This window comes from Carcharodon carcharias, chromosome 7, assembly GCF_017639515.1.
Source record: "Carcharodon carcharias isolate sCarCar2 chromosome 7, sCarCar2.pri, whole genome shotgun sequence".
NCBI classification, from domain to species: Eukaryota; Metazoa; Chordata; class Chondrichthyes; order Lamniformes; family Lamnidae; genus Carcharodon; species Carcharodon carcharias.
The window spans coordinates 186,027,669-186,053,116 of NC_054473.1; the positions used below are offsets into that span (position 1 = coordinate 186,027,669).

The 25,448-nt window shown below is 45.0% G+C and overlaps 1 protein-coding gene across 1 annotated transcript; it reads left to right on the plus strand.

The window, feature by feature from the left end:
- Window positions 1-1,026: 1,026 nt before the first annotated feature.
- LOC121280083 lies at window positions 1,027-20,747 on the plus strand. Its single transcript, XM_041191709.1, has 4 exons — window positions 1,027-1,114; window positions 2,054-2,163; window positions 3,733-4,323; window positions 15,252-20,747. Exons 1-4 carry the CDS (start codon window positions 1,027-1,029, stop codon window positions 16,818-16,820), a joined length of 2,358 nt encoding a protein of 785 aa, XP_041047643.1. The 3' UTR covers window positions 16,821-20,747.
- Window positions 20,748-25,448: the final 4,701 nt, after the last annotated feature.

The following is a 25,448-nucleotide window of genomic DNA, read 5'->3' on the forward strand; positions in this document are numbered from 1 at the left end:
GGGTTATTAAATGCAGATGGCCTTGTACACTTCTCTTTGAAATTGTGCGGTACTGTCCACAGTGGATCATTAGTGGTTCCTCAGAGATAATGAGGTGTGGGTTTTCCTAAAACTACCAAGTGACTTCTTTTGTTCCAGGCTCACAGCCAGACACAGTTTTAACCATTTTAAAGGACTCTGTTCAGTTTTTTAAAAAAATTAGAAATAGCAATGAGCATATCTATGTATATTTTATAAAAATATACTGTGTGAGATCTTAGTCCATCTCATATACCAAGGCTGAAAGAAAGCTGTTCAACATTGCCCACCTGAAATCCAAGACAAAAGTGGGCCAAGCCCGCAACAGAGATCTGCTCTACACTGACAATGCTGCACTAACATTCCACACTGAGGAACACCTTCAGCAGCAAATGGGCAGACTCTCTCACACCTGTAAAGAGTTTGGTTTGACCACCAGCATCAGGAAGACAAGTATCATGGTCCAGGAAGTTGTCATACCACGATCTACCAGCACTGACAATGTGACACTGGAGGTTGTTGATAATTTCACATATCGCAGCTCCACGATCTGTCACTTGATGCTGAAATCAACACGCGCATCGCAAAAGCTGCAGCTGTTGTGTCCAAGTTGAGTAGGAGAGTGGCGAACAACAGCAACCTGACCGAGAACACCAAACTGCGAGTTTACCAAGCCTGTGTCCTCAGTGCGCTCCTCTACAGTGGTGACACCTGGAAAACATATACTAGGCAAGAGACAAAGCTGAACGTTTTTCACCTTCACTGTCTCAGACATATCTTCGGCATCACTTGGCAGGACAAGATCACCCACTCAGAGGTTCTGGAACGTGCTAATTCTGTCAGCATAGACTCGCTGCTAAGCCAATGTCTGTGCAGGGTGCATTGGATCATTGGATCGATGAAGGCCATATACCCAAAGACCTTCTGAACGGTGAACTGGCCACCAGGTCATGACCTCCTGTGTGTCCATACCTCCAAGACAAGGACACCTGCAAGTGAGATACAAAGATGCTGGACATTAACACAGACAGCTGGGAGATAGTCGCTGATGGCCGTGACCTCTGGAAGCTGACTATTTGGAAAGGCTTTGGAAGAGGTGAGCAGAAATGAGATGTTCAGCTGGCTGAGGAGAGGGCCCAGAGGAAACAGAGGCCAGTGAATCGTGTACCACTGTCTTCCTCTGCAGCGAATGAGGCAGAGACTGCCATAGCAGAGTGGGGCTCCTGAGCCACACCAGACAATGTTTAACACAGAGTTGACCACCGCCATTGCCTTACGAGATGGGAAGGCTGTCATTAAACCAAAGCCCTAATTGTGTGGTCCAGGTAAAGGTTAAGGCCTGACACTGCCTCTCCCTCAAGGGAGAATAGGAAATTCTCTCTTACCTCTCGGCCAATATTCCTCTCCCCCAATCAAAACAAATTAACAATACCCATTTTGGGATCTTACTGTGCACAAAATGGCTGCTATATCAGCCCATGCAATAGCTGCCAATGAAGTAAATCATGACATGGAGCATTTTCATTCATGGGCTTTTTCGATTTATAGATTTATTTAAAGTGCACTTTGTCTTGTTTTATGAAGCACATAGCAGCTCCTTTCCTGTGAGTGGCACTGATGTGCCATCAAAGGATGGGGAGCTCAGCACCACCCCCCAATGGCAATATTGTGGAACTGCATGCCTGCAATGCCAAAACAATGCGGGTTACAAAACATAAGGAATAGGAGCTGGCGGGGGCGGGGAGGGGGATGTGAGTAGGGGGTGTATACATCCCCCCTGAGCCTGCTGCATTAAGGTCATTGCTGACCTTCTACCTCAGCTCCACTTTCTAGCACTATCTCCATATCTCTTAGTTCCCTTAGTACCCAAATAATCTATCAATCTCAATCTTGAATGTCCCCAACAACTGAACGTCCACAGCTCTCTAGGGTAGAGAATTCCAAAGATTCACAGCCCTCTGAGTGGAGAAATGTCTCTTCATCTCAGTCCTAATTGTCTGACCCCTTATTCTGAGACTGTGACCTTGTGTTCTAGATTCACCAGCAGCTATCCTGCCAAACTCTTCGAGCTCATCTCTCATTTTCCTCAACTCCAACGATATTAGCCCATTCTGCTCGGAGCTGTTTTGGTTCTGTTTTGAGAATGTCAGAATGTTCCCTCAATGTTGGAACATAGCACAAATTCCTTCACTAACTGGTTGGATGCTGTTAAACTGGTTTTATCCTATCGCCTCCCCCCCGCCATTGTGGTAAATTCCTCTTCATTTCCCACACTATTTTATCTCAAATACAGACAATAATTTTAATCAAACAATACATTGGCTTGAGACTTTAACTCACCAAGGCTCCTTCAACATCACCTTCCAAACCCATGACCTCTACCAACTAAGAGGACAAGGGCAGACACTTGTTTAATTTATTCATGGGATGTGCTGTTGCTGGCTGGGCCAGCATTTATTCTCCATCCCTAATCCCTGAGGAACTGAGTAGCAGCTTGTTAGGCCATTTAAGAGCCAACCACATCGCTGTGGGTCTGGAGTCACATGTAGGCCAGACCAGGTAAGGATGGCAGATTTCCTTCCCTAAAGGACATTAGTGAACCAGATGGGTTTTTACAACAATTGACAATGGTTTCATGATCAGATTTTAATTCCAAATTTTTTTACAATTCAAATTTCACCATCTGTTTGGATAGGATTTGAACCCTGGGTCCCCAGAGCATTACCCAGTGAAAATACCACTATACCACCATCTGCCTCTGGAACAGAACCACCTGGAAGTTCCCCTGCGAGTCACTCACCATCCTGACTTGGAAATATATCACTGTTCCTTCACTGTCACTGGGTCAAAATCCTGGAACCCCCTCCCTAACAGCTTTGTGGGTGTACCTACACCACATGGGCTGCAGCGGTTCAAGAAGGCAGCTCACAACCACCTTCTCAAGGGGCAACTAGGGATGGACAATAAATGCTGGCCCAGCCAGTGAAGCCAAATGGACAAAAAAAAGTTGCAGAGAGACATGAAGGTAAATCAATAACATCTTTTTAATCCCAGGCTCAAAAAAATCAAAGTCAATAATGTGATGCTGGTGTTCTGAAATAAAAACAAAAAGTGCTGGAAAAAACTCAGCAGGCCTGTGGAGAGAGAAACAGGTTAACGTTTTGAGTCCAATATGATTCTTTTCGGAACTCCAATATACTTGATTATTGTATCCCCCAAAAAAACGAGTATTAGAACCTAGGCAATTGATATTTTTAAAGTAGGCTCATCGGGAACAGGAGCCTTGGTGGGAGAGGTGATTGATAGGTCGCTGAGAGTGGACAGGATAACTAACTGGAAAGGTGATGCCCATCGTGGTTGAACATCCCGTCGATGCTGACCCCTGCGGAAGGGCAGGTCTGCCTTTTGGTGCGGGTGTGGAGCCGGGTTCCGTCCAGGAGGAAGGAAGGAAAGGAGGAAGGAGGGAGGGAGGAGGGAGGAAAGGAGGAAGGAGGGAGGGAGGAGGGAGGAAAGGAGGGAGGAGGGAGGAAAGGAGGGAGGAAGGAAGGAAAGAAGGAGGGAGAGAGGGAGGAATGAAAGAAAGAGGGAGGGAAGGAGGGGAAGAAGGAGGGAGGGAAGGAGGGGAAGAAGGAGGGAGGGAGGGAAGGAGGGAGGGAAGGAGGGAGGGAGGGAGTGTGTGAAGAGACGCAGCAGCAAAACCTCTGCCCTCCCGAGCCGGTTTCCCCCGGCGCCGCTCCCAGTGAACCAAGCGATCAAAGAGTAGCTGCTGCAGGATTGCGCAGGGGCACTTTCAGTTTCTCATTCCCTCGCCGGAGGCTTCAGAAGAAAAGTTCTTCCCTTCTCAGCCTGAGCCTTCCAATCACCCGAAACTTGAGTGAAACTGAACGGCTGATACATTGTAGCCGATCAGAGGGGGAAGACACGGATACATTTCAGGAAATTGACACATTGTATCCCTGGGGAATCCCTTTCGCCTCCAGCGACATGGGCAGCGGCGGAAAGGAAGAAGTTTACCAAAACTTCCTGGCTTTCTACCAGAAGGATTTCGTCTCTGGCAACCTGTCCCCCTGCAGCGGGGAGGAGCAGCTCCGCCAGGGCAAGGACTTTCTGGATTCCCTGTCCACTTCGTGCCAGCGGTTTCTGCTCCTGGATTTCTACCGCCTCGCCCAGGACTTTGTCGGAGGCCGGTGCGAGCAGGAGGGCAGGCAGCGTTTCCGGACTCTCAGCAAAGCCTTCGAGGTGCTGGAACTGATTTCCGTCAGCCTGTACCTGTGGCCCTGGCGGAAGGAGATCAAGTCAATCAAGGTTAGTGTGTTCATGGGGAGGGGGAGGGGTTGTGAGGTTGTGTTGAGGAGGGTTGTGTTGAGTTCAGAAGGGTTGTGTTGAGATAAGGGGGGTGGGGTTGTGTTGAGTTCAGGAGGATGGGGGATGGGCATGTGTTCAGAGGGGTGGGGGTGTTGTTCAGGGAGTTGAAGGTGGGTTCAGAGGGGTGGGGGGTGTTCAGGGGGTAGGTGGGTTGGGATGTGTTTGTGGGGTGGGGGTTGTATTCAGGGGGTTGAGGTGGTGGGGTGTGTTCAGGGGATGGGGAGATGTGTTCAGGTAGTGGAGATGTTGTGTTCCATAAAGTGTGTGTTTTTTTTACTCTTTCATGGGATGTGAGTGGCGCTGGCCAGGCCAGCATTTATTGCCCATCCCTAATTGCCTTGAGAAGGTGGTGGGTGAGCTGCCTTCTTGAGCGGCTGCAGTCCATGTGGTGTAGGTACACCCACAGTACTGTTAGGGAGGGAGTTTCAGGATTTTGACCCAGTGACAGTGAAGGAACAGTGATATATTTCCAAGTCAGGATGGTGAGTGACTTAGATGGAAACTTCCAGGTGGTGGTGTTCCCATCAATCTGCTGCCCTTGTCCTTCTAGACGGTAGTGGTTGTGGGTTTGGAAGGTGCTGCCTAAGGAGCCTTGTTGAGTTCCTGCAGTGCATCTTGTAGATGGTACACACACTGCTGCTACTGTGCGTTGGTGGTGGTGGGAGTGAATGTTTGTGGATGGGCTGCCAATCAAGCGGGCTGCTTTGTCCTGGATGCTGTCAAGCTTCTTGAGTGTTGTGAGAGCTGCACTCATCCAGGCAAGTGGAGAGTATTCCATCACACTCCTGACTTGTGCCTTGTGGATAGTGGACAGTGTTTGGGGAATCAGGATGTAAGTTACTCACCGCAGAATTCCCAGTGTCCAACCAACTCTCGTAGTCACAGTGTTTATATGGCTAGTCCAGTTCAGTTTCTGGTCAATGGTAACCCCCCCAGATGTTGATAGTGGGGGATTCACTGATGTTAATGTCACTGAATGTCAAGGGGTGATGGTTAGATTCTCTCTTGTTGGAGATGGTCATTGCCTGGCATTTGTGTGGTGTGAATGTTACTTGCCACTTGTCATCTCAAGCCTGGATGTTGTCCAGGTCTTGCTGAATTTGGACATGGACTGCTTCACAATCTGAGGAGTCACGAATGGTGCTGAACATTGTGCAATCATCAGCGAGCATCCCCACTTCTGACCTTATCCTAGTGGGGAGGAAGGTCCCTGGATGAAACTTTAATGATTGGCATTTTAAAAAAAAAATCTGGTTCACAAATGTCCTTGGGGTGGAAAACTGTCCTCTTTACCCAGCCTGGTCCGATATGTGACTCTGGTCCCGCACCAATGTAGTTAACTCTTAACTGCCCCCTGAAGCAGCCTAGAAAGCCATTCAGTTTGATCGAAAACCTTTTTTTTAAAAACGGTAATGGTTCCATAGAAAAGACAAGCCAGAAAGAGGCCATTTGGCCCAAGTCTGAATTGTTGTATATACTCCACACAAGTCTTCTCCCATTCCATCTACTTCATCTCCAGCAGACCTTTCTATTCCTTTATCTCTCATGCACTCATCTAGTTTCCATGTGAGAGTATCTCCGCTATTCACCTCAACCACTGCCTGTGCTAGCGAGTTCCCCATTCTGTCCACTCTCAAGGTAAAGAAATTTTTCAGAATGCACCTGGCCGAGACAGGAATAAAAACAGAAAATTGCTGGAAAAGCTCAGCAGGTCTGACAGCATCTGTGGACAGAGAGAAACAGAGTCCACGTGACTCTTCTTCAGAGCTGAGCCAAGGCAGGAATTGTGTCGCCCGCTCAGAAATGTGCACGTTCTGTGAATTATTTTTCAAATGAACAATTCTTAAAATAATTTTAACCAGCCAATTGGTAAAGTAGCCACAATTTCGCCTTTCTTTTGAAACAATGTGGAGGAAAATCCCTTCAATTAGTGTCACAGAGGGCCTGCATATTCCCTTGGCTAATACAAGTCTATTCAGGCTGCGCCCTGCACCTACTGGGGGCATTCCTGGCCCCACTAATGGGATGTGCAAACGGCGAAGAGAGTATGGAGAAAAGCTGATTAATTCCAGGTGCTGGTGGGATTTGTAGGAAGAGAGCAGAGAGAGAGCCAACTGGTGAACAAGGGTTAATAAAGGTCAACCTGCACAATTCAGTGAGACACTTCAATCAGGTAAGTGCTGATTTGTGCCTTAAGATAAGCTCGGAGAGTAGCTGCAGAAATCTGAAATATAAGCTAATGGAAAGTAAATTTTTAATGAGAATCTAGGAGATTTTTAAATGTCTGTCGGGTTGTGAGTGCTGACACAGATTTTGTTGGGGTTGGTCTGAGTATAATAGTCTTTTCTAACCATCCAGATATCCAGTGGCAATTTTCCCCTCTGCTTTTTGCTCTTGCTGACTGTGTGTACTTTACGCTTCTGGTGAGACATACAAATACACTTAGAGTTTCAAAACGGCTAGCTGAATTACTTTGGAAAAAAAAATGACCTTGTGGGGTTGCCAAATCTGGATGTATGCCAGAAGATTGCATCACGTGACCTCTCGCCCAACCCTCTCATTTCTGTCATTGGTTGCCTAACATGTCCATGCGCGTGGCCTGCCTTCCCTAGACCAGTAGACAAACAGACTCTTTGTTATCTGATTGGATGATTCTTGACTTTCAGTCAAACAGCCTTCATCCCCCCCCCATTCCAATATTTATAACTAATAAAAACATTTAAACAGATGGAAAAATAGCTTTCTTACTGCACCTATGGGTGCCTTCACCAACTTCCCAACCCCACCCCACCAGCCCCAGGTTGTTTTTAGCAAGAGCTATTTGTCCTGGAAAGTAATCTTCAATTCTGGACACTCAGGGCGTGACTGGACGGTTGGCAACCTTTCGTTCTGTTGAAGTGCCAGTGTGGCATGGTTGGTTAAAGGGGTCGTGGGCTTAAGCCTTAATTCCAGGACATAGGCTGAGACTTCACGGAGTGTTGCACTGTCAGCCTGTGTGTGCCTGCCTGCTCAGACCCCAAGGCACTATTCCAAAGGACAGGGGAGTTTTCCCTCAACCAATGTCACCAAAAGCAGAGGTCATTCATTTCACCGCTCTGCAATTCAGTGGGAGGAAGCTGGTGTAGAACTAGCATGGACCAGCTGTGTTGAATGGCCTGTTTCTGTGCTTTACGTTTAGTGCAATTCTGGTCAACTATATAACAGCAGCAATTGGAAGTTAAAATGAATTACGTGGGAAGGGCTTTGGGACATTTGTCAGAAGTGCGATTCAGTGTTGTATAGAGGTGTCAGCTGTGTCAGTAGTTCCTGGAACGCAGGGAGGTGGGGAGAGAGGTTGTTGCCACAACTAGAGGTTCAAATACCAGGAGGAGTTTAAAGCTCTTTCTTCGACTCTGTCTCCACCTTGTGCTGACTGTCTTAATTCATGTGAATAGCTCCCTGACTCTGGAGCCTGAGTCAGCTGAAACTTGACCCTCTCACCTCACAGACAACTAAAGCCAGAAGAGGAACATGCAACATCAGTGGAGAGAGAATTTTGGGATTAATGTTTCAGCTCAATGACTTTTCACCATAACCCAGTCCTGATGAAAGATCATTGCCCCAAAGCTTCAACTCTGTTTCTCTCTCCACACAAGCTGCCTGACCTGCTAAGTGGCATCTAGCATTTTCCAGTTTTTGTTTCAGATTTCCAGCATCTGCAGCGTTTTATTTGTTTTTCTTTCTTAATCATGTTGTTTATCTCTTTAATGTTTTCTGTTTTGGTTTTCCACACACTCATTTTCCACAGGAGATCGCTGAACAGCAATCTCACTCTCTTTCTGCACACGAGGATGGCTGGTGGAAAACAGAGAGAACATGCATTTGTTTAGCACCTTTCATGACCTCAGGATGGCCCAAAGCCAACAAAGTAGTTTTGAAATGCTGTCACTGTTGTAATGTAGAAAGCATGGCAGCCGATTTACGCACAGCAAGCTCCCACAAGCATCCTGCTTGACTGGCACCCCATCCACCACCTTGCACATTCACTGCCTCCACCACTGACACACAGTAGCAGCAGTGTGTGCCATCTACAAGATGCTCTGCGACAATTCACCAAGGCTCCTTTGACCAGCACCATTCCGATCCTCCAAGATCACCTGGAAGGACAATGGCAGCAGGTGCATGGGGACACCGCCACCTGCAAGTTCCCCTCCAAGTCACTCACCATCCTGACTTGCGATATATTGGCCGTTCCTTCATTGTCACTGGGTCGAAATCCTGGAACTCCTTTCCTAATAGCACTGGGTGTACCTACACCACATAGACTGCAGTGGATCACCACCATCTTCTCGAGTGCTATTAGGCATGGTTAATAAATCCTGGCCTTGACAGCAATGCTCACATCCCATGAACAAATAAAACAACATAAATAGAAATGGCCTGTGGTAAGATTAATAGTGAGGCTATCAGTTCACTATTATTCACACAACCCTTCCAACATCTCTACATGTCCAATACAGAAATCAGGGAGCTCCTGTCTCAGTTGGCAACATTCTCTACAAATCTTGCAACACCAATATCTCACCAAAAGACTCAATATTCACCTGCCCAAATGCAGCAAGACCTGAACAATATCCAGGCTTGGGCCGACAAGTGGCAAAATACATTCGCGTCACACAAGTGCCAGGCAATGACCACCTCCAACAAGAGAGAATCCAGCCTTCGCCCCTTGATGTTCAGTGGCATTACCACCACTGAACCCTCCACTATCAACATCCTGGGGATTACCATTGACCAGAAACTGAACTGGACTAGCCATATAAATACTGTGGCTACAAGAGCAGGTTAGAAACTAGGAGTCATGTGACAAGTAATGCACCTCCTGACTCCCCAAAGCCTGTCCACCATCTACAAGGCACAAGTCAGGAGTGTGATGGAATACTCCCCACTTGCCTGGATGAGTGCAGCTCCCACAACACTCAAGAAGCTCGACACCGTCCAGGACAAAGCAGCTGCTTGATGGGCACCACCTCCACAAACAGTCGCTCCCTCCACCACTGACGCACAGTAGCAGCAGTATGTACCATCTACAAGATGCACTGCAGGAATTCACCAAGGCTCCTTCGACAGCACCTTCCAAATCCATGACCACTACCATCTAGAAAGACAAGGGCAGCAGATAGATGGGAACACCAGCACTTGGAAGTTCCCCTCCAAGTCACTCACCATCCTGACTTGGAAATATATCAGCCATTTCTTCACTGTCACTGGGTCAAAATCCTGGAACTCCCTCCCTAACAGCACTGTGGGTGTACCTACACCACATGCACTGCAACAGTTCAAGAAGGCAGCTCACCACCACCTTCTCAAGGGCAATTAGGAATGGGCAATAAATGCTGGCCCAGCCAGTGACCCCCACATCCCATGAATGAATTTTTAAAAAATTCATGGACAGCTGTGAATTTGAGGCACTTGCTCACTAGGTACTTGCTAAGCATGCACGCAAAGGTTAGGGTTATTCCTTCCAGTGAAAATGATTTTTTTTAATAGCATGATAATGTCAATTATTGCCCATAAACCTCTCCCAACTCCGAAAAAAAAACCTTTTACAAGTTTGGAGTCCATTAACTCCATATGATAATTATTGTTTGGAATTTTTTTGAAAATCCTTTTTCTGCTTTCTGTCTCTTTTTTTCTTTGTCTCAAATGTATCTTTCTTTCCCTCTCTCTCTCTTTGTTTTGCTTCCTGTACATGAATTCTAAGTGACACTTCCTGGTTTATATTCTGTGTGTCTCGGCAAGGATTCTTCAATCTCATCATTCTGGAGCATTGCTTGCCCTGCTCACAGGGGTCCCAGAGCCCCTACAGAGAATGCCATGCAGAAGTAGCTCTCTAATTACCATAAGCCACAGTGCAAAGCCCAGAAAGTCTGTGGGCAGCTGTCAGCGTAATGAAGAGTGAGCACTGTTTGTTTGCCACTGACTGCAAAATTCAGGCCATTGTGATAATAGCCAGATAATCTTTCTACTGCTATAAAAACAAAAAAAAACTGCGGATGCTGGAAATCCAAAACAAAAACAGAATTACCTGGAAAAACTCAGCAGGTCTGGCAGCATCGGCGGAGAAGAAAAAAGTTGACGTTTCGAGTCCTCATGACCCTTCGACAGAACTTGAGTTCGAGTCCAAGAAAGAGTTGAAATATAAGCTGGTTTAAGGTGTGTGGCGGGGGCGGAGAGAGAGAGAGAGAGAAGTGGGGGGGGGGGGTGTGGTTGTAGGGACAAACAAGCAGTGATAGAAGCAGATCATCAAAAGATGTCAACAACACTTTCTACTGCTGTTGGTTGATTGAGTAGAGCATCAGAGAGGACACCCCTGCTCTCCTTCAGGATAGTGGGATCTTTTATGTCACCTGAGGGGGAAGATGGAGCCTCAATTTAATGACTAATCCAAAAGACAGCACCTCCAACAGTGCTGCACTTACTTAGTACTGTGAATGTCAGCCTAGATTTTTGTGCTCAAGTCTCTGATGCGGGGCTCGTACCCACAACCTTGGAGGGAAGAGAGTGTTCGCCACTTAGCCATGGCTGACACTGTGAGGGCACTGGTTCTGTGGGGAGAGCTGATGACCTGGGTCATTGATGGCCCTTATTGGTGGGTCAGTACTTATTAGACTTATTTTGTTGGCTGCTGGGATAGCCACATAATTAATACAAATGGTTAATACTGTTTAATTCTAGAATATTCTATAGCACATTTTAATCAGGACACTTTATATGAATATGCACTTTCAATTTCTTGGATAAGTTACCAAATTTAATAACATACTATAAAAATTACAAAATTATGTAATGCCACTGATTTAATAAAACCTCCCAGGAACATTGTCAAAGGAACAAAATTTGATGCTGAGCTACTTATGGAGTTTTTAGAATGGGTAACTAAAAGCTTGGTCAAAGAGACAGGTTTTAAGGACCATCATTAAGAAGGAGAGAGAGTTAGAGAGGTTTAGGGAAGGAATTCCAGAGGAAAGGAACCAGGCAACGGAAAGTACAGCTGTTAAAGATGGAGTGATTAAAATCGGGGATGCACATGAGGCCAGGATTGGAGGAGTGCAGAGATCTCAGAGGGTTGTAGGACTGGAAAATGTTACAGAGATATGAAGGAGGCAAAACCATAAAGAGATTTGAAAACAAGGATGAGAATTTGGAAATTGATACATTCCTGGATCAGGACCCAATGTAGGTGAGTAAGCACAGGGGGAATGAATGAACGAAACTTGGTTCAAGTTAGCATACGGGAAAGAGGTCAGACTCTTCAGGAAACATGGGGAGGCTCTGGATGACGGAGGAGGTAATACATTGTGGAACCAATGAGGTAAGAGGCTATTTTAGAACTTGTTTTAATGAGATAAAGTTAATCAGCAATCTCATAATAAATAAGATCACAATATGTTAGAATTTGAGAGTTGAGGTACATAAATCTGAAATGGGAATATTCAACTAAATAAAGCCAATCACAAAGCTTATGAGGGCAACTTGGCTAAGGTAAATTGGAAAACTAAATGAAAAGGTATGACTGTTGGGGCAATGACCAACATTTAAAGAAATATTTCATAATTTTCAGGAAATTTACATTCCATTGAGAAATGTGACTAACAAAAGAGGTTAAGGTTAGTTTTTATTATACTCTTTCACGGGATGTGGGGGTCGCTGGCTGGGCCAGCATTTACTGCCCATCCTTAATGTTAGGGAAATATGTCTAAGATTAGTTTAAAAGGAAAAGATTATAATGTTGCCAAGGTGAATAATCCTGAGAATTGGGAGAGTTTTAGAAAGCAGTAAAGGATTATTATTAAATTGATAGAGAGGGAGAAAATGAGCGAGATTAAACTAGTCAGAAATATTTTTTAAAAACAGGTTGTTAAAGCTTCTGCAAGTATGAAGAAAGGAAGAGAGTAGCAAAAATAATTGTGGGTCCCTTTGAGGCAGATGCAGGAAAAACTAAAATAGGAAAAACAATTACTTTTTTTAACTGTCTTCATAGCAAAAGACAAATCTGAGATAGTGGAAACCAAATGTCTCATGAGAGTGAGGAACTTTAATGAATATTAGTTTTTTTATTTGTTCGAGAGATGTAGGTGTCACTGGCTAGGCCAGCATTTATTTCCCATCCCTAATTGCCCTTGTTCAGAGGGCGTTTTAAGAGTCAACCACATTAGTGTGGGTATCATGAAAGAATAATAATTTTCATGATATTATTGTGATTTATTGTAAAGATAGGTTAATAGTGGGGTTTGGATTAGTTTCTCTGTGTGGATGTGTGTGTGTTGGGGGGTTTAATTGAATTGAAGGCAGCTAGTCTGGAGCTTTTGAGTGATCAAAAGAGAAGCCAGGTTTGAAATGCTAAATACATAAACATGGTTGAAATTTTAGGATGTGAGGTGTGAGGAACATTTGCATTTTTAGATAAACTAGAGTGGTCTGAATTTCAAAGAGATGATACGATGTTACACCTAGCCTTATGAAGTAAGTCAAACAGTGTGTTTATTTTTCCCAAACGTTACTGATAAAATTAGTACTATGGAAGATTTATATTATGTAAAAAGTAAAGTTGCAAAGATATATTGGAACAATGGGATTTACAGCCTCCAGCCTCTATGCATTAAGTTCCTGTTTTCAGGAACCAAAGTTAAGAAAACTCACTTTGAATATCCCTTTTCAGGGTATTGTGTGCTTTGCCTGGGTCTGTTGAAATCTATTTTGTTTTACTGTTGCCTTAACAGAGGTGTAACTGGAAGTCACATTAATTGGGGAGGTAGGAGTTAAAATAGTAATTTGTAGACCTATGTATGTGCTTATAATCTTTTATTAATAAATGTTTAATTTAGTTTTATAAAAAAAAACATGAAGACTCGATGGACTTGTTACTACCGAATTGAAGGCACACATCTCGTAATAAAATACAAATTGCAAACAAGGTTGTGGTAGCTGGTTCAAGTTTCCCTCTGGGATTTGAGCAGTTCAGCATTTATCATCTGCTGTGCCATAACAGTGGATCTGGAGTCACATGTAGGCCAGACCAGGTAAGGACTGCAGGTTTCCTTCCCTAAAGGACATTAGTGAACCAGGTGGGTTTTTATAACAATCGACAAAGGTTTCGTGGACATCATCAGACTTTTAATTCCAGATTTTTATTGAATTCAAATTTCACTATCTGCCGTGGTAGGATTCGGACCTTTGTCCCCAGTGAGTTACCCTGGATGTCTGGAATACTAACCTAGTGACAATACCATTATGCCACTGCCTAGAGAAATTAAAGAGATTGAAACACCAACAAACTCCCTGCACCTGAAGGTCTACGTTTTGGGGTTCTGAAAGAGTTGTCTGCAGAGCTAGTGGTTGCACTGGTTATATCTTCCAAAATTCCTTAAATTCTGGAATGGTCCCAGTGGATTGAAATTTAGCAAATGTAACCCTGCTGTTCAAAAAGGAGAGAAAGAGAAAATGGGGAGCTCCAGACCATTTAGCCTGAAGTCAGTCAGTAGAAAAATGTTGGAATTTGTTACTCAGGAAATGGTAAAGTGGAAAAACATAAGATGATGAGGCAGAGTCAACACAGCTTTATGAAAGGGAAATCACATTTGACTAATATATTGGAATTTTTGAGGATGTAACTAGCAGGGTAGATAAAGGGGACCCAGTGGATGTAGTATATTTGGATTTTCAAAAGGCATTTGATAAGGTGCTACATGTAAGGTTGTTGCACAAGATAAAGTCTCATGAGTTGCTGGCAGTTTGTTAGTATGGATAAAGGATTGGTTGATGCTCAGAAAACAGAACAGGATTGAACAGGTCATTCTTGAATAGGCAGGCTGTACCTAAGGATGGTGGAGTGCCACAAGGATCAGTGCTGGGTCCTCAGATATTTACAATCTATATTAATGACTTGGATAAAGGGGCCGAGTAATGTATCCAAGTTTGTTAATGGTACAAAACTAGATGGGAATGTAAGCTGTGAGGTGGATGCAAAGAGCCAGCAAAGAGATTTGGATCGGTTAAGTGTGTGGGCAATTGGCAGCAGTTGGAATATAATGGGGGAAATGGGACGTTATTCACTTAGCTAGGAAGAATAGAAAAACTATATGTTTTAAATAGTAGGAAATTATTCACTGGGCTTTGCATGTCCTTGTAGAAGAAACATAGAAAGTTAACATGCAAGTACAGCAAGCAATTAGGTGAATTGTATGTTGGTCTTTGTTGTAAGGGGGTTGGAGTACAAGAATAAGGAAGTCTTGTTGAATTTGCAGGACTTTGATGAGACCACACCGGGAGACAGTTTTGGTTTCTGTACCTAAGGATGGGTATACTTGCTTTGGAGAGGATTCGATGAAGGTTCGTTAGATTGATTCCTGGTATAAAGGGGTTTTCCTATGAGAAAAAGATTTAGAAGAATGAGACGTGATCTCACTGAAACTTTTAAAGGTTCATGCAGTCTTGACGGGGTAGATGCTGTGAGACTGTATTCCCTGAGGGGTGGCCATTTCGAACTAAGATGAGGAGAAATTTCTTCACTGAGAAGATTGTGAATTCTCTACCCCGAAGAGCGGTGAATGTTTAGCCACCGAGTATATTCGAGGCTCTAACCCATTTCTGGACTCTTAAGGGGATCAAGTGACTTGGGAATCGGGTGTGAAAGTGGAGTTGTGGTCATGGGTCAGCCATATGGTACAGCAATCTCAAGAGGACACATGGCCTCCTGCTCCTATTTCCTACGTTCTTATAGGTTAAAATTGTGGGGAAGAGGAGGCTGTCAGGAGGAGGAAGAGAAAATGGAAATAAAACTGTCATTACGCTTTCTTGAAAAACTAACACAATCGTATTTATTTCAGACTTTCACAGGAGCCTTTGTCTACTTCATCCAACCCGTGTTTCCTCCTGATGTTCTACAAGGGATTTTGGAAAAGATGGGGTACACTCGAAAAGGAACCAGTGAATATGTGATGTCAAAACAGATTAACAAAGAGGAAATTGGCCAACTTGGGTTTGAATTTTTCTTGGCCAGGGCCGAGTGTGAACTGATGCAGGAAGCCCTGGACCAGGCAATGCACAGTAGCTGTCAGGATGTTGTGCAGATGAGGTCTAGTATGTCTTTTAACCAGGCCGACTGCATCAAATACTTGAAAGTCATAGAAACTGGATCTGGAAGGCTAGGTGAAGAGACCACTCTGGGAAATGAGGGAGCCTCAAAATTGGGCCTGCGTTCCGAGGAAGATACTGCCAAATCTGAGTTGCCCGATATGTCCATGCCGATCACTGCCAACCATGAAGGAACCCTCGGACTGCGGGTAGAAGCACTGGATAGAGAGTCTGATGCCACAGATGATCCATTGTCCACCTCCATGAGGTTACCGCCAGACAGCCTTGACCTGTACCGTGAATACACCGACATTACCATCAGCGCCAACTTAAGATACCCAGAAGCTCAGAAGCTGGGTGAAGCTGTCAGTCCAGACAGGAAACTGGAGCAGTGTGATTCTTTGTTCCACCTGGATGAGTCACTGATGCCAAAGGCTCGAGCTGAATCTCTCATCAAACTGTCTCCAAGTCAAACTGGACCTCTCTCCTTGAGTCCCTTCACTGCGACTTCATCAGAGAGTAAGAATCTGAAGAACAAAGACAGGGCACCTTTCAATACCATGGACCCGAAATGCTCACTGAAACACAGTGTGCTAGATACTACCAGCCAGAGAGATCCAGAGGACAAGAGGGCTGGCAAAAGCTATCAGAACGTCGACAGCAGTTCACCTATGAAGTATCGGAATTTCCTGAATGGAAATGTCAACAACCAGAAAAAGGATAACGTAGAAATTGAGCTGAGCTATTTAAGTAAGGAGAAACTGCCATATCCAATAGCCGAGACAGCCGGGCCAGATTCCTCCCACCAAGTTAACCACTTCCGAGCCTTAGGGTCTCAGTGTGTGGGATTAAGGCACCCTGAACCAACAGGAGCAAAACCTCATCGACAGAGCCAGACAGCCCTCCAGGTTACAGCTTGTCGGACCCCCAACATTCCCGAGTGCTGTGTGTGCACCCCAACAGAGCTTCTCGGGGTGAGCCTGCTGTTGGATGACTCCGAGCTCACAGACAATACACCACCAGATGGCGGCGACCAGATTGTCCGTGAACCACCCCAGTCTTTCTACATCCCACCCAGCAGCTTGGACAGTAGGCCCTCCCCAGCCATGTCTTGTGATATCTGTGGGTCTCCGATTTGTCCTAACTGCAGCTCTAAGCTCTCTGCAGGTCAGTGCCAGGTCCTGTCCAGGGATTGCCTTCAAATCCAGGAACTCGTGGTTGGAGAAAGCACTGACCCTTATCTCTATGTGAGCAAGAGTGTCAACCTTGATGATGACAAGTCCACGAGATGTAATCACTGCAAGGAAGAGGAAGACCTTTAAATTCTGCCCTTCGATGGGGGCATCTTTGGTGTTTGAGCCAACAACTGAGCCAAGCTGACTGGCCAAGTCCCAGAGTGTGCCAAGTCAGCTAACTACAACCTGCTTGATTGCCAAGATGCTACCATTGACCCCCAGGGTATGGAAGGGAAAACTGACCAGGTTTCCTCCTCCTGCCCCCTGAAATGAAGGGTCTTTGGAAAGTGCCTGCATATGGTTATCGATTGTAGCCCACTAGAGGCAAATTGCCTTCTGTCTGGACTTGCACAAAAAGAATGGCTATTTGATTGATGTTCTAAGGGTATCTGTGAACCCCAGCAAGAGTCTTCCCTTCAGGAGATATGGGGAGACAACAAACTGATCCAAATATGAAAGCCAATTACTATTGAATAGTTCAGTGAGTGGACCTCTCCTTTATGTCCATTTCTGCCAGAGGTTCTTTGCCTCAACGATATCTTCAATTTATGTTAAGGAGACAACCTTTGTTTTTATTGAGAAACCCAGAGCAAAGATAGCATCCATGTTGAAGGGAGAGGGTGAGTTACATGAAGAAACTGCTGGTGAGTGAGGAAGATTAACCTTTTGTTTTTAGTTGGTCCTTGGGATGTGGACATTTCTGGTGAGGCCGACATTTATTCCCCATCCCTAGATTCCCCTGAGAGGGTGGTGCTGGTGAACTGCCTTCTTCTAGAGTAGCAATGTAATGTAATTCAGCGCCTTGCTCAGCCACTTCAGGGGGGCTGTTAAGATTCAACTATGTTGATGTGGAACTGGAGTCACCTATAGGCCCCAACAGCAGGTTTCCTCCCCTAAAGGACATGACTGAACTGGTTAGGGTTATACAATAAACCAACAGCTTCATGGTCTCTTTTGCTGAAAATGACTTTTTATTTCGAGACATTTATTTAAAAATGCACCAACCAACACTTCTCAAATTGCCAAATGGGGATTTGGGCTTACCTTCTCTAGACTACAAGCCCAGTAACCAAGCACATGACCAATGAAGATGGATAATGGATCACTCATGACAACAAATTTGTTTTCATCATCTAAATTAATGCCCCTGTTTAGTAAATATGGTTAGATTCATACCTAGCACAAAGAAAGATGGTTGTGTTGGTTCAAGATCAATCGTCTCAGTCCCAGGACATTGCTACAGGAGTTCCTCAGGGTGGTGTCCTAGGTCCAACCACCTTCAGCTGCTTCATCAGTGATGTTCCTTCCATTAGTTACCATGGACCAAAAACTATTTAAATCCTCTGCCTACAAGAGCAGGTCAGAGGCTAAGAATCCTGCAGTGAGTAACTCACCTCCTGACTCCCCAAAGCCTGTCCACCATCTACAAGGCACAAGTCAGGAGTGTGATGGAATACTCTCCACTTGCCTGGATGAGTGCAGCTCCAACAACGCTTGAAGCTTGACAACATCCAGAAAAAAAAAGTCCACTTGATCAGCCCCCCATTCACCACCTTAAATTCCCTCCATCGTCGACACACAGTGGCAGCAGTGTGTACCATCTACAAGATGCGCTGCAGCAACTCACTAAGGCTCCTTTGACAGCACCTTCCAAATCTGCAACCTCGACCACCTAGAAGGCCAAGGGCAGCAGATACATGGGATACCAGCACCACCTCCAAGTCAGAAATCATCATGGCTGTGAGTGTACCTGCACCAGACTTTAATTACTCATCATGTGCACTGAGAGTCAGAAGTGACCAGCTCCGACCCTGCCTCAAACCTCACTGCAACTAAACACCCTCACGTAAGCTCCCGGTCGCTTCCCAACTCTCTGTCTAAAATATGGCCCTCGCTGGCTTCCTGTGCTCCATATGATGTTCAAACCCCAACTCATTCAAAACTTTACTGCTATGTCTTATCCCATGAAAACTGGGCCCTCAACTCCTCCCTCCCCTAAGGAGCACTGTGTGCAATTTTTGTTTTTGATTATTTATTTTCACTGTATTTTACTGTTTAAATATTTAAGCCGTCATTTTGGTTCCAGGACCTGCCCCTCCTGTAAATATTAGTATTGTTGCCCTCTGCGGGGAAACAGGCTGTTTTTCTTTTCCCCACCACCCCCCTTCTGTCCTGACCCCCGCCCCCACTCCCACTATGGTTCAGTTTGAGGTCCCTGACATTTTACTAAACAATGATACTAAATGCCACCTATTTGAATGCATACAATCAGGAAAAGGCATTGAATCTTACAGCAGGGATGAAGGCCATTCAGCCTACTCTGCCTGTGGTGGATTTTTGATAGGGCTAATCAGTTAGTCCCGCTGCCTTGCTCTTTCCTCGTAACTCTGTGAATGTTCTTCTCTTCAAATATTTATCCAACTCCCTTTGGTAAGTTACCATTGAATCTGCTTCCATCGACCTTTCAAGCAGCACATTCCAGATCACAACTCACTCTTAATTTCCTCATCTCCCCTTTAATCACCTTCAATCTGTTTCCTCTGGTTACTGACCCTCCTGCCAATGGAAACAGTTTTGCCTTATTTACTGTATCAAGACTGTTTATGACTTTTAAAATTTCTGTCAAATCTCCTCTTAACCTTCTCTGTTCTGAAGAGAATAATCCCAGATCCCCCCAGTGTCTATGTAATTGAAGTCCCTCATTGTTGGGAACCATTCTGGTAAACCTCACCTGCACCCTGTCAATAATTTGTACCAAAAAAGAATGGAGTTGTTATGGGACACAGTATGTGAATAATTTGAGACATGGCATGGTGAGTGTAGCACGCTCAGGAGGAACAGATGATCTTGGACTTGAGATTCTCCGTCACTGGGGGTTTTCCTCCATGTCCTTGCCCCACTCACTACAATCGCAACCATATTTTGTCCTCTTTGGTCTTGTTTAACTCCAGTCGACTGTACATTTCTTCAACTCCCTTCCCTAATTTCCACGTTGGTATCAGACCCCTCACTCTTGTCCCACATCCTGGAATTCCTTCCCTAAACACTCGAAGAGGCATTAAACAGGCCTCATCTGCCCCTCTCAGAGATCACACAGCCACTATTTTGAAGAAGAGTTGGGCTGTTCTCCCCAGTGTCCTGGCCAATATTTGTCCTTCTATAGACATCAATAAGGAACTGATTATCTGGCCATTTTCATGTTGCTGTTAGTTGGAGCTTGCTGCGTGCAAATTGGCTGTTTCCTATATCACAACAGTAAACACTTCTGAAAGTGTTTCATTGGCTATGAGGCACTTTGGGAGGTGCTAATGTTGTTAAAAAATGCTGTGTATATGCAACTCTTTGTTTCCTGTGTCAAGCTGACAGCTTCCAGATGCAGGATTCACTTGTGAAGATGGGGAGGGGTCAGTGTGCAGGTAAGCGACTGTCTCCCTCACCACCACCGCCCCCCCCCCCCAGCTCATTGCCTCTGCCTCACTGTGTGAACAAGGGACAGGGGCAGAAATTAACAGCTAACCCTTTCCTAATTCTCCACACACTGGATTGATCCTGGGAGAACTAACAATTGAAACTTGGGACAGAGATAGCCAACTTCTCGAGGCCATCTTATTAAACAAGGTTATGGGTAGACATCATTTTCCAGAAGTACACACGCACACACCTCCCACCTTTTAAATGTTCTGCCCAATCAGGCCTTGAACTGACAGGATACAATCTGTAGCAAGTTTACGAATGCAGACCCTCTGCTGCACAATTGGTTTGTCTTTTTTTTTAAATGGGTGTGTCTTCAACCATTTCATATGTTTGTCCAAAATTGCAGTTCACTTTTTGTGAATTTGTCACCTGGTTGTCAGTCCAGGTGCCAGCTTGAGGTAGTCTGTAGATTACATACTAATGGTGTGTTCACATGTATGTAAACCATCTCAAGGGACTGAATTCTGCTGAAATGCCCTGTGTGTTTGTAATGTTCATTTTGTTCACTAAAGCTCAATAAATATTACACAGCGATTCTCATTTTTACTGAGTTTCTGCCTGGTGGTTCTCAAAATCTGATTGGTGTGGGTAGTGGGGAGTTCCTGACACACACACACACCCCCCCCCCCCCACCGCCGCCCCCTTATAGAATAGTTACAGCACAGGCCATTGAGCCCATCCTGTCTGGTAATTATAGAACATACTCTGTCTGACCTGTGTTATTTTAAGTAAGTGATGGGTGTCAGCTTCTGTACAGCACACAATTGGTAAAGAGAACAATTCACTGCCATCTGGTCCGTATAGAGCAGGTGTGTCACATTGCCAGTAAGCATAGAGTACCACACTGCTTGGGGGAACCGGAAATGACTGCAGGAAATTATGGAAATACTCAGCAGGTCTGAAATGGAAATGAACACATCGGCTTTTTTTGGGTGGTAGTCCCCTGTTGGAACTGAGTTTGGCTGAAGGAAGCCGTGGGGCAGGACAGGAGAAATCAGCTCCCGCTCATTGACCAGTGACTCCTTCCTTGGTGTTTCAGAGTGGGTGTCATGTAGAGGGATTTTGTACAGTTGTGATTCACTCCCCCGGACTCATGCCATCACAATGGTGCATGTATAACCGCTTAACTAGGTGGCAGACTGGAAGGAGCATAAGGAAACCCAGCCCAATTCAGACTTTTTACTCAATGTGGATATTACCAGCAAGGCTGCATTTAAGGCAAGGCCTATTCCTACAGAATTACCTGGAAAAACTCAGCAGGTCTGGCAGCATCGGCGGAGAAGAAAAGAGTTGACGTTTCGAGTCCTCATGACCCTTCGACAGAACTTGAGTTCGAGTCCAAGAAAGAGTTGAAATATAAGCTGGTTTAAGGTGTGGGGGGGGGGGCGGAGAGAGAGAGAGAGAGAGAGAGAGAAGTGGAGGGGGGGGGTGTGGTTGTAGGGACACACACACCCCCCCCTCCACTTCTCTCTCTCTCCGCCCCCCCTCCCCTCCCCTCCCCTCCCCCCACCCTTAAACCAGCTTATATTTCAACTCTTTCTTGGACTCGAACTCAAGTTCTGTCGAAGGGTCATGAGGACTCAAAACGTCAACTCTTTTCTTCTCCGCCGATGCTGCCAGACTTGCTGAGTTTTTCCAGGTAATTCTGTTTTTGTTTTGGATTTCCAGCATCTGCAGTTTTTTTGTTTTTAAGGCCTATTCCTAGTTGCCTTTGAGAAAGTATTGGGGAGCCTTCTCCTTGAACTATTGCAGTCCATGGTCCTTCTCATCCTTGTGCTGCCTTGCCCTCCCTCCCCTATCTCTGTTACCTCCTCCACTCTAATGCTCATGATGTACACTCTCATTAGCATATCAGTTAGCATTAACCTGTCATTGTTTAAGATTCTTCTTAAAAGCTACCTTTGACCAAGCTTCTGATCATATGTCACAAAGACCCAGAACTGCTGTTCCCCAGGGGTTTCATACCCACCAACCAACCCAACAAAAAGTTCCCATTCAAGGACAGCACAGGAACTGTCCAGGAAGTTCAGACTCCTGAGCAACGACCCTGCACCAGGAACAATCCAATTTAAATCAGAGGCTTCAGATGTTTCCCACTCTCTTAGCAGAATAGTTACACATGAAAAGTTAGGATTTAAACCACTTCTAGTTCCTGGGTACACTACTGTACTGACTCCTCGTCCACTAAATCTTCTCCCTGGGTTCTTAAAGTGGCTGGGGCCTTTAAACTTACCTGCTTTACAGGAGCCAGTGCTGTAAAAAGGGGGTGTGGCTTCACCAGCACTGAAGAACTCCGGAGCTGCTGTGCTGCACATTTCTCACCAGGTCCAGATTGGAAGTCTGGGCGTGGAACATGCAGCTCCCATACTGGGTCAGTAAAACGAGCTGAGCGATTGCCACTCCACAGAGGTTCTGGGCCACAGTATCTCCTTAAGTGGCTCAATGTGAAGTTTAACTTGTTTGTGATCTCCTTTTATGTAGAACCCTTTCAGGTGAAGGTGAATTTGGAGTGGATTTAAATCCAAGTTCCAGAGTTAAAGCATAATGTTGCAATGCATCAATTTTCAACAAATATATGACGGTGCCACTACCAAATAAATCAAAATCATGAATCACCTCCATTGCTATTAGAACACTATTTACAAAAACATACAGTCAGGGAGAGATGATGATATGGAATATGACAAAAATAAAAGCAAAGAACTGTGGATGCTGGAAATCCAAAAAAAAAATTGGAACATGACAGCTTGTGTTTATGGTAGGAACAAAAGACTGTTTATAAAAATACCACCACAAGCTCAGTATCCTTCACCACTTCGTCCTCTTCTACAAGAAGGGCACTGTCCATACTCCTCCACGTTAGTAACTGCTCCTGCCCAGAAAGCTAACTGCTCCACATAGCAGGATCAGGGACTACCTGCTAAGTCCAATTGGTAAGTGGGGTAGATGGGGGACTAAGTGTAGACCAGGACTGTCTACCAGAACCTTACTGTTCCAAGCCAAGGGGGCACACCAGCCTGACATGCTGCAGATCCAGCAAGTGTACCACAAAGTAACTTAATGTGCTCCAACAGGTTTGGGGTCTTTAACCTCGACGTTATAGCCACTGATGCTCAATGGCCCCACAGAAAGTTGAGTTCCCTTCCTCTCCTGAAGCCAGTGACACTCTCTGCCAGACAGTCTGATTGTTCCCAAGTAGTTCTACAATACATGTAGTAACATTGTATTAGACCCCCAACCACATGCCCAAAAAAGAACATTCCAGAGCAGGAATCAAACACACAGCCTCCTGATCAGTGAAGCTGAATACAATGGTTTCATCTGTTATGAGGAGAAAATTCATTCTTTGGAAAACAGAGGCTTATGTAACAATTGGTTAATAATTTTAATAAATAAACATTATTTAACACTAAAATCTTAAGAGGGTAAATCCAATGAGCTCAGGGGTTACTGTTAAGCAGACACTAAACATCCATTCCTTAGTTTCATTTGGCATCCCCTCTCTGTTAACCTCAACCTCAAAGTCTTCTTTCAGGTTGGGCTACAGTCCGGTGGGAGCTTGCCTTTGGTCCACGACCTTGCCCTTTTTACTTTTTGGTGTTGGCCAATCAATAATTGTCCATCAGCCAAGGCACAATGGGTAGCATGCTTCCCCACCAGAGTCAAAAGTCATAGGTTCAAGTCCCACTCCAGAGTTCTGAGCACATCATCTAGGCTGACATGACTAAGTGTGCACTCACTGTTGGAGTTGCTGTATTTCCGCTGAGAAATTAAACCAATGCCCATCTGCCCTCACAGGTGGATGTAAAAACATCCCTTGGCCACTATTTCAAAGAGCAGGGGTGTTCTGCCCAGTGTCCTGGCCAATATTCAAAAACTTTTCTAAAGAAAACCACCTATCTGGTCATTATCACAATGCTGTTTGTGGGAGCTTGCTGTGTTTAAGTCAGTTGCAAATATTCCTACATTGCAGTGAGTACACTTAGTGTTCCAGTGGTTGTAACAATTAGAAATCCTGAGGTTAGAAAAGGTGTCTACTTTCTTTAACAAAACAGCTTAGGGATTAAACTCAGCAACCCACAGAGCTCGATTACCTGGAAAAACTCAGCAGGTCTGGCAGCATCGGCGGAGAAGAAAAGAGTTGACGTTTCGAGTCCTCATGACCCTTCGACAGAACTGGCACTCAGTAGCATTCACAGTTTAGAGCTTATTTTCCCTTGTAGAGACCAAAATGAGGCTCTATTAATTTAAGATTGTCATTAGTAAATCCAATAAGGAACTCAGGAGAAGCTTCCTTATCCAGTGATGAGTGTAGAACTCACTATCACAGGGAGCAGTTCTGTCGAAGGGTCATGAGGACTCGAAACGTCAACTCTTTTCTTCTCCGCCGATGCTGCCAGACCTGCTGAGTTTTTCCAGGTAATTCTGTTTTTGTTTTGGATTTCCAGCATCCGCAGTTTTTTTGTTTTTAACCCACAGAGCTCAATGCACACAGACAAGAACTTTTAAACAAAAAGATAAAAGCATAATTACTCCAGCACTCAGTAGCATTCACAGTTTAGAGCTTATTTTCCCTTGTAGAGACCAAAATGAGGCTCTATTAATTTAAGATTGTCATTAGTAAATCCAATAAGGAACTCAGGAGAAGCTTCCTTATCCAGTGATGAGTGTAGAACTCACTATCACAGGGAGCAGTTGAGCTGAATAGCATAGATATATTTAAGGGGAAAGCAGCATTGTAGTGCCACCAGCAGGGCCTTCACAAGACCCTCCAAATCCAGTGGCAAGAAAGGGGGTCAAAGGGACTTGGGAGTCCTAGTCCAGGATTCTCTTAAGGTTAACTTGCAGGTTGAGTCGGTAGTTGGGAAGGCAAATGCAATGTTGGCATTTATTTTGAGAGGACTAGAATATAAAAGCAGGGATGTGCTGCTGAGGCTTTATAAGGCTCTGGTCAGACACATTTAGAATATTGTGAGCAATTTTGGGTCCCGTATCTCAGGATGGATGTTCTGGCCCTGGAGAGGGTCCAGAGGAGGTTTCACGAGAACGATCCCAGCAATGAAAGGCTTAACATATGAGGAACGTTTGATGACTCTGGGTCTATACTGGATGGAGTTTAGAAGGATGAGGGGAGATCTGATTGAAACTTACAGAATACTGAAAGGCCTGGATAGAGTGGACGTGGGGAAGATGTTTCCATTATTAGGAGAGACTAGGACCCGAGGGTACACCCTGAGAGTA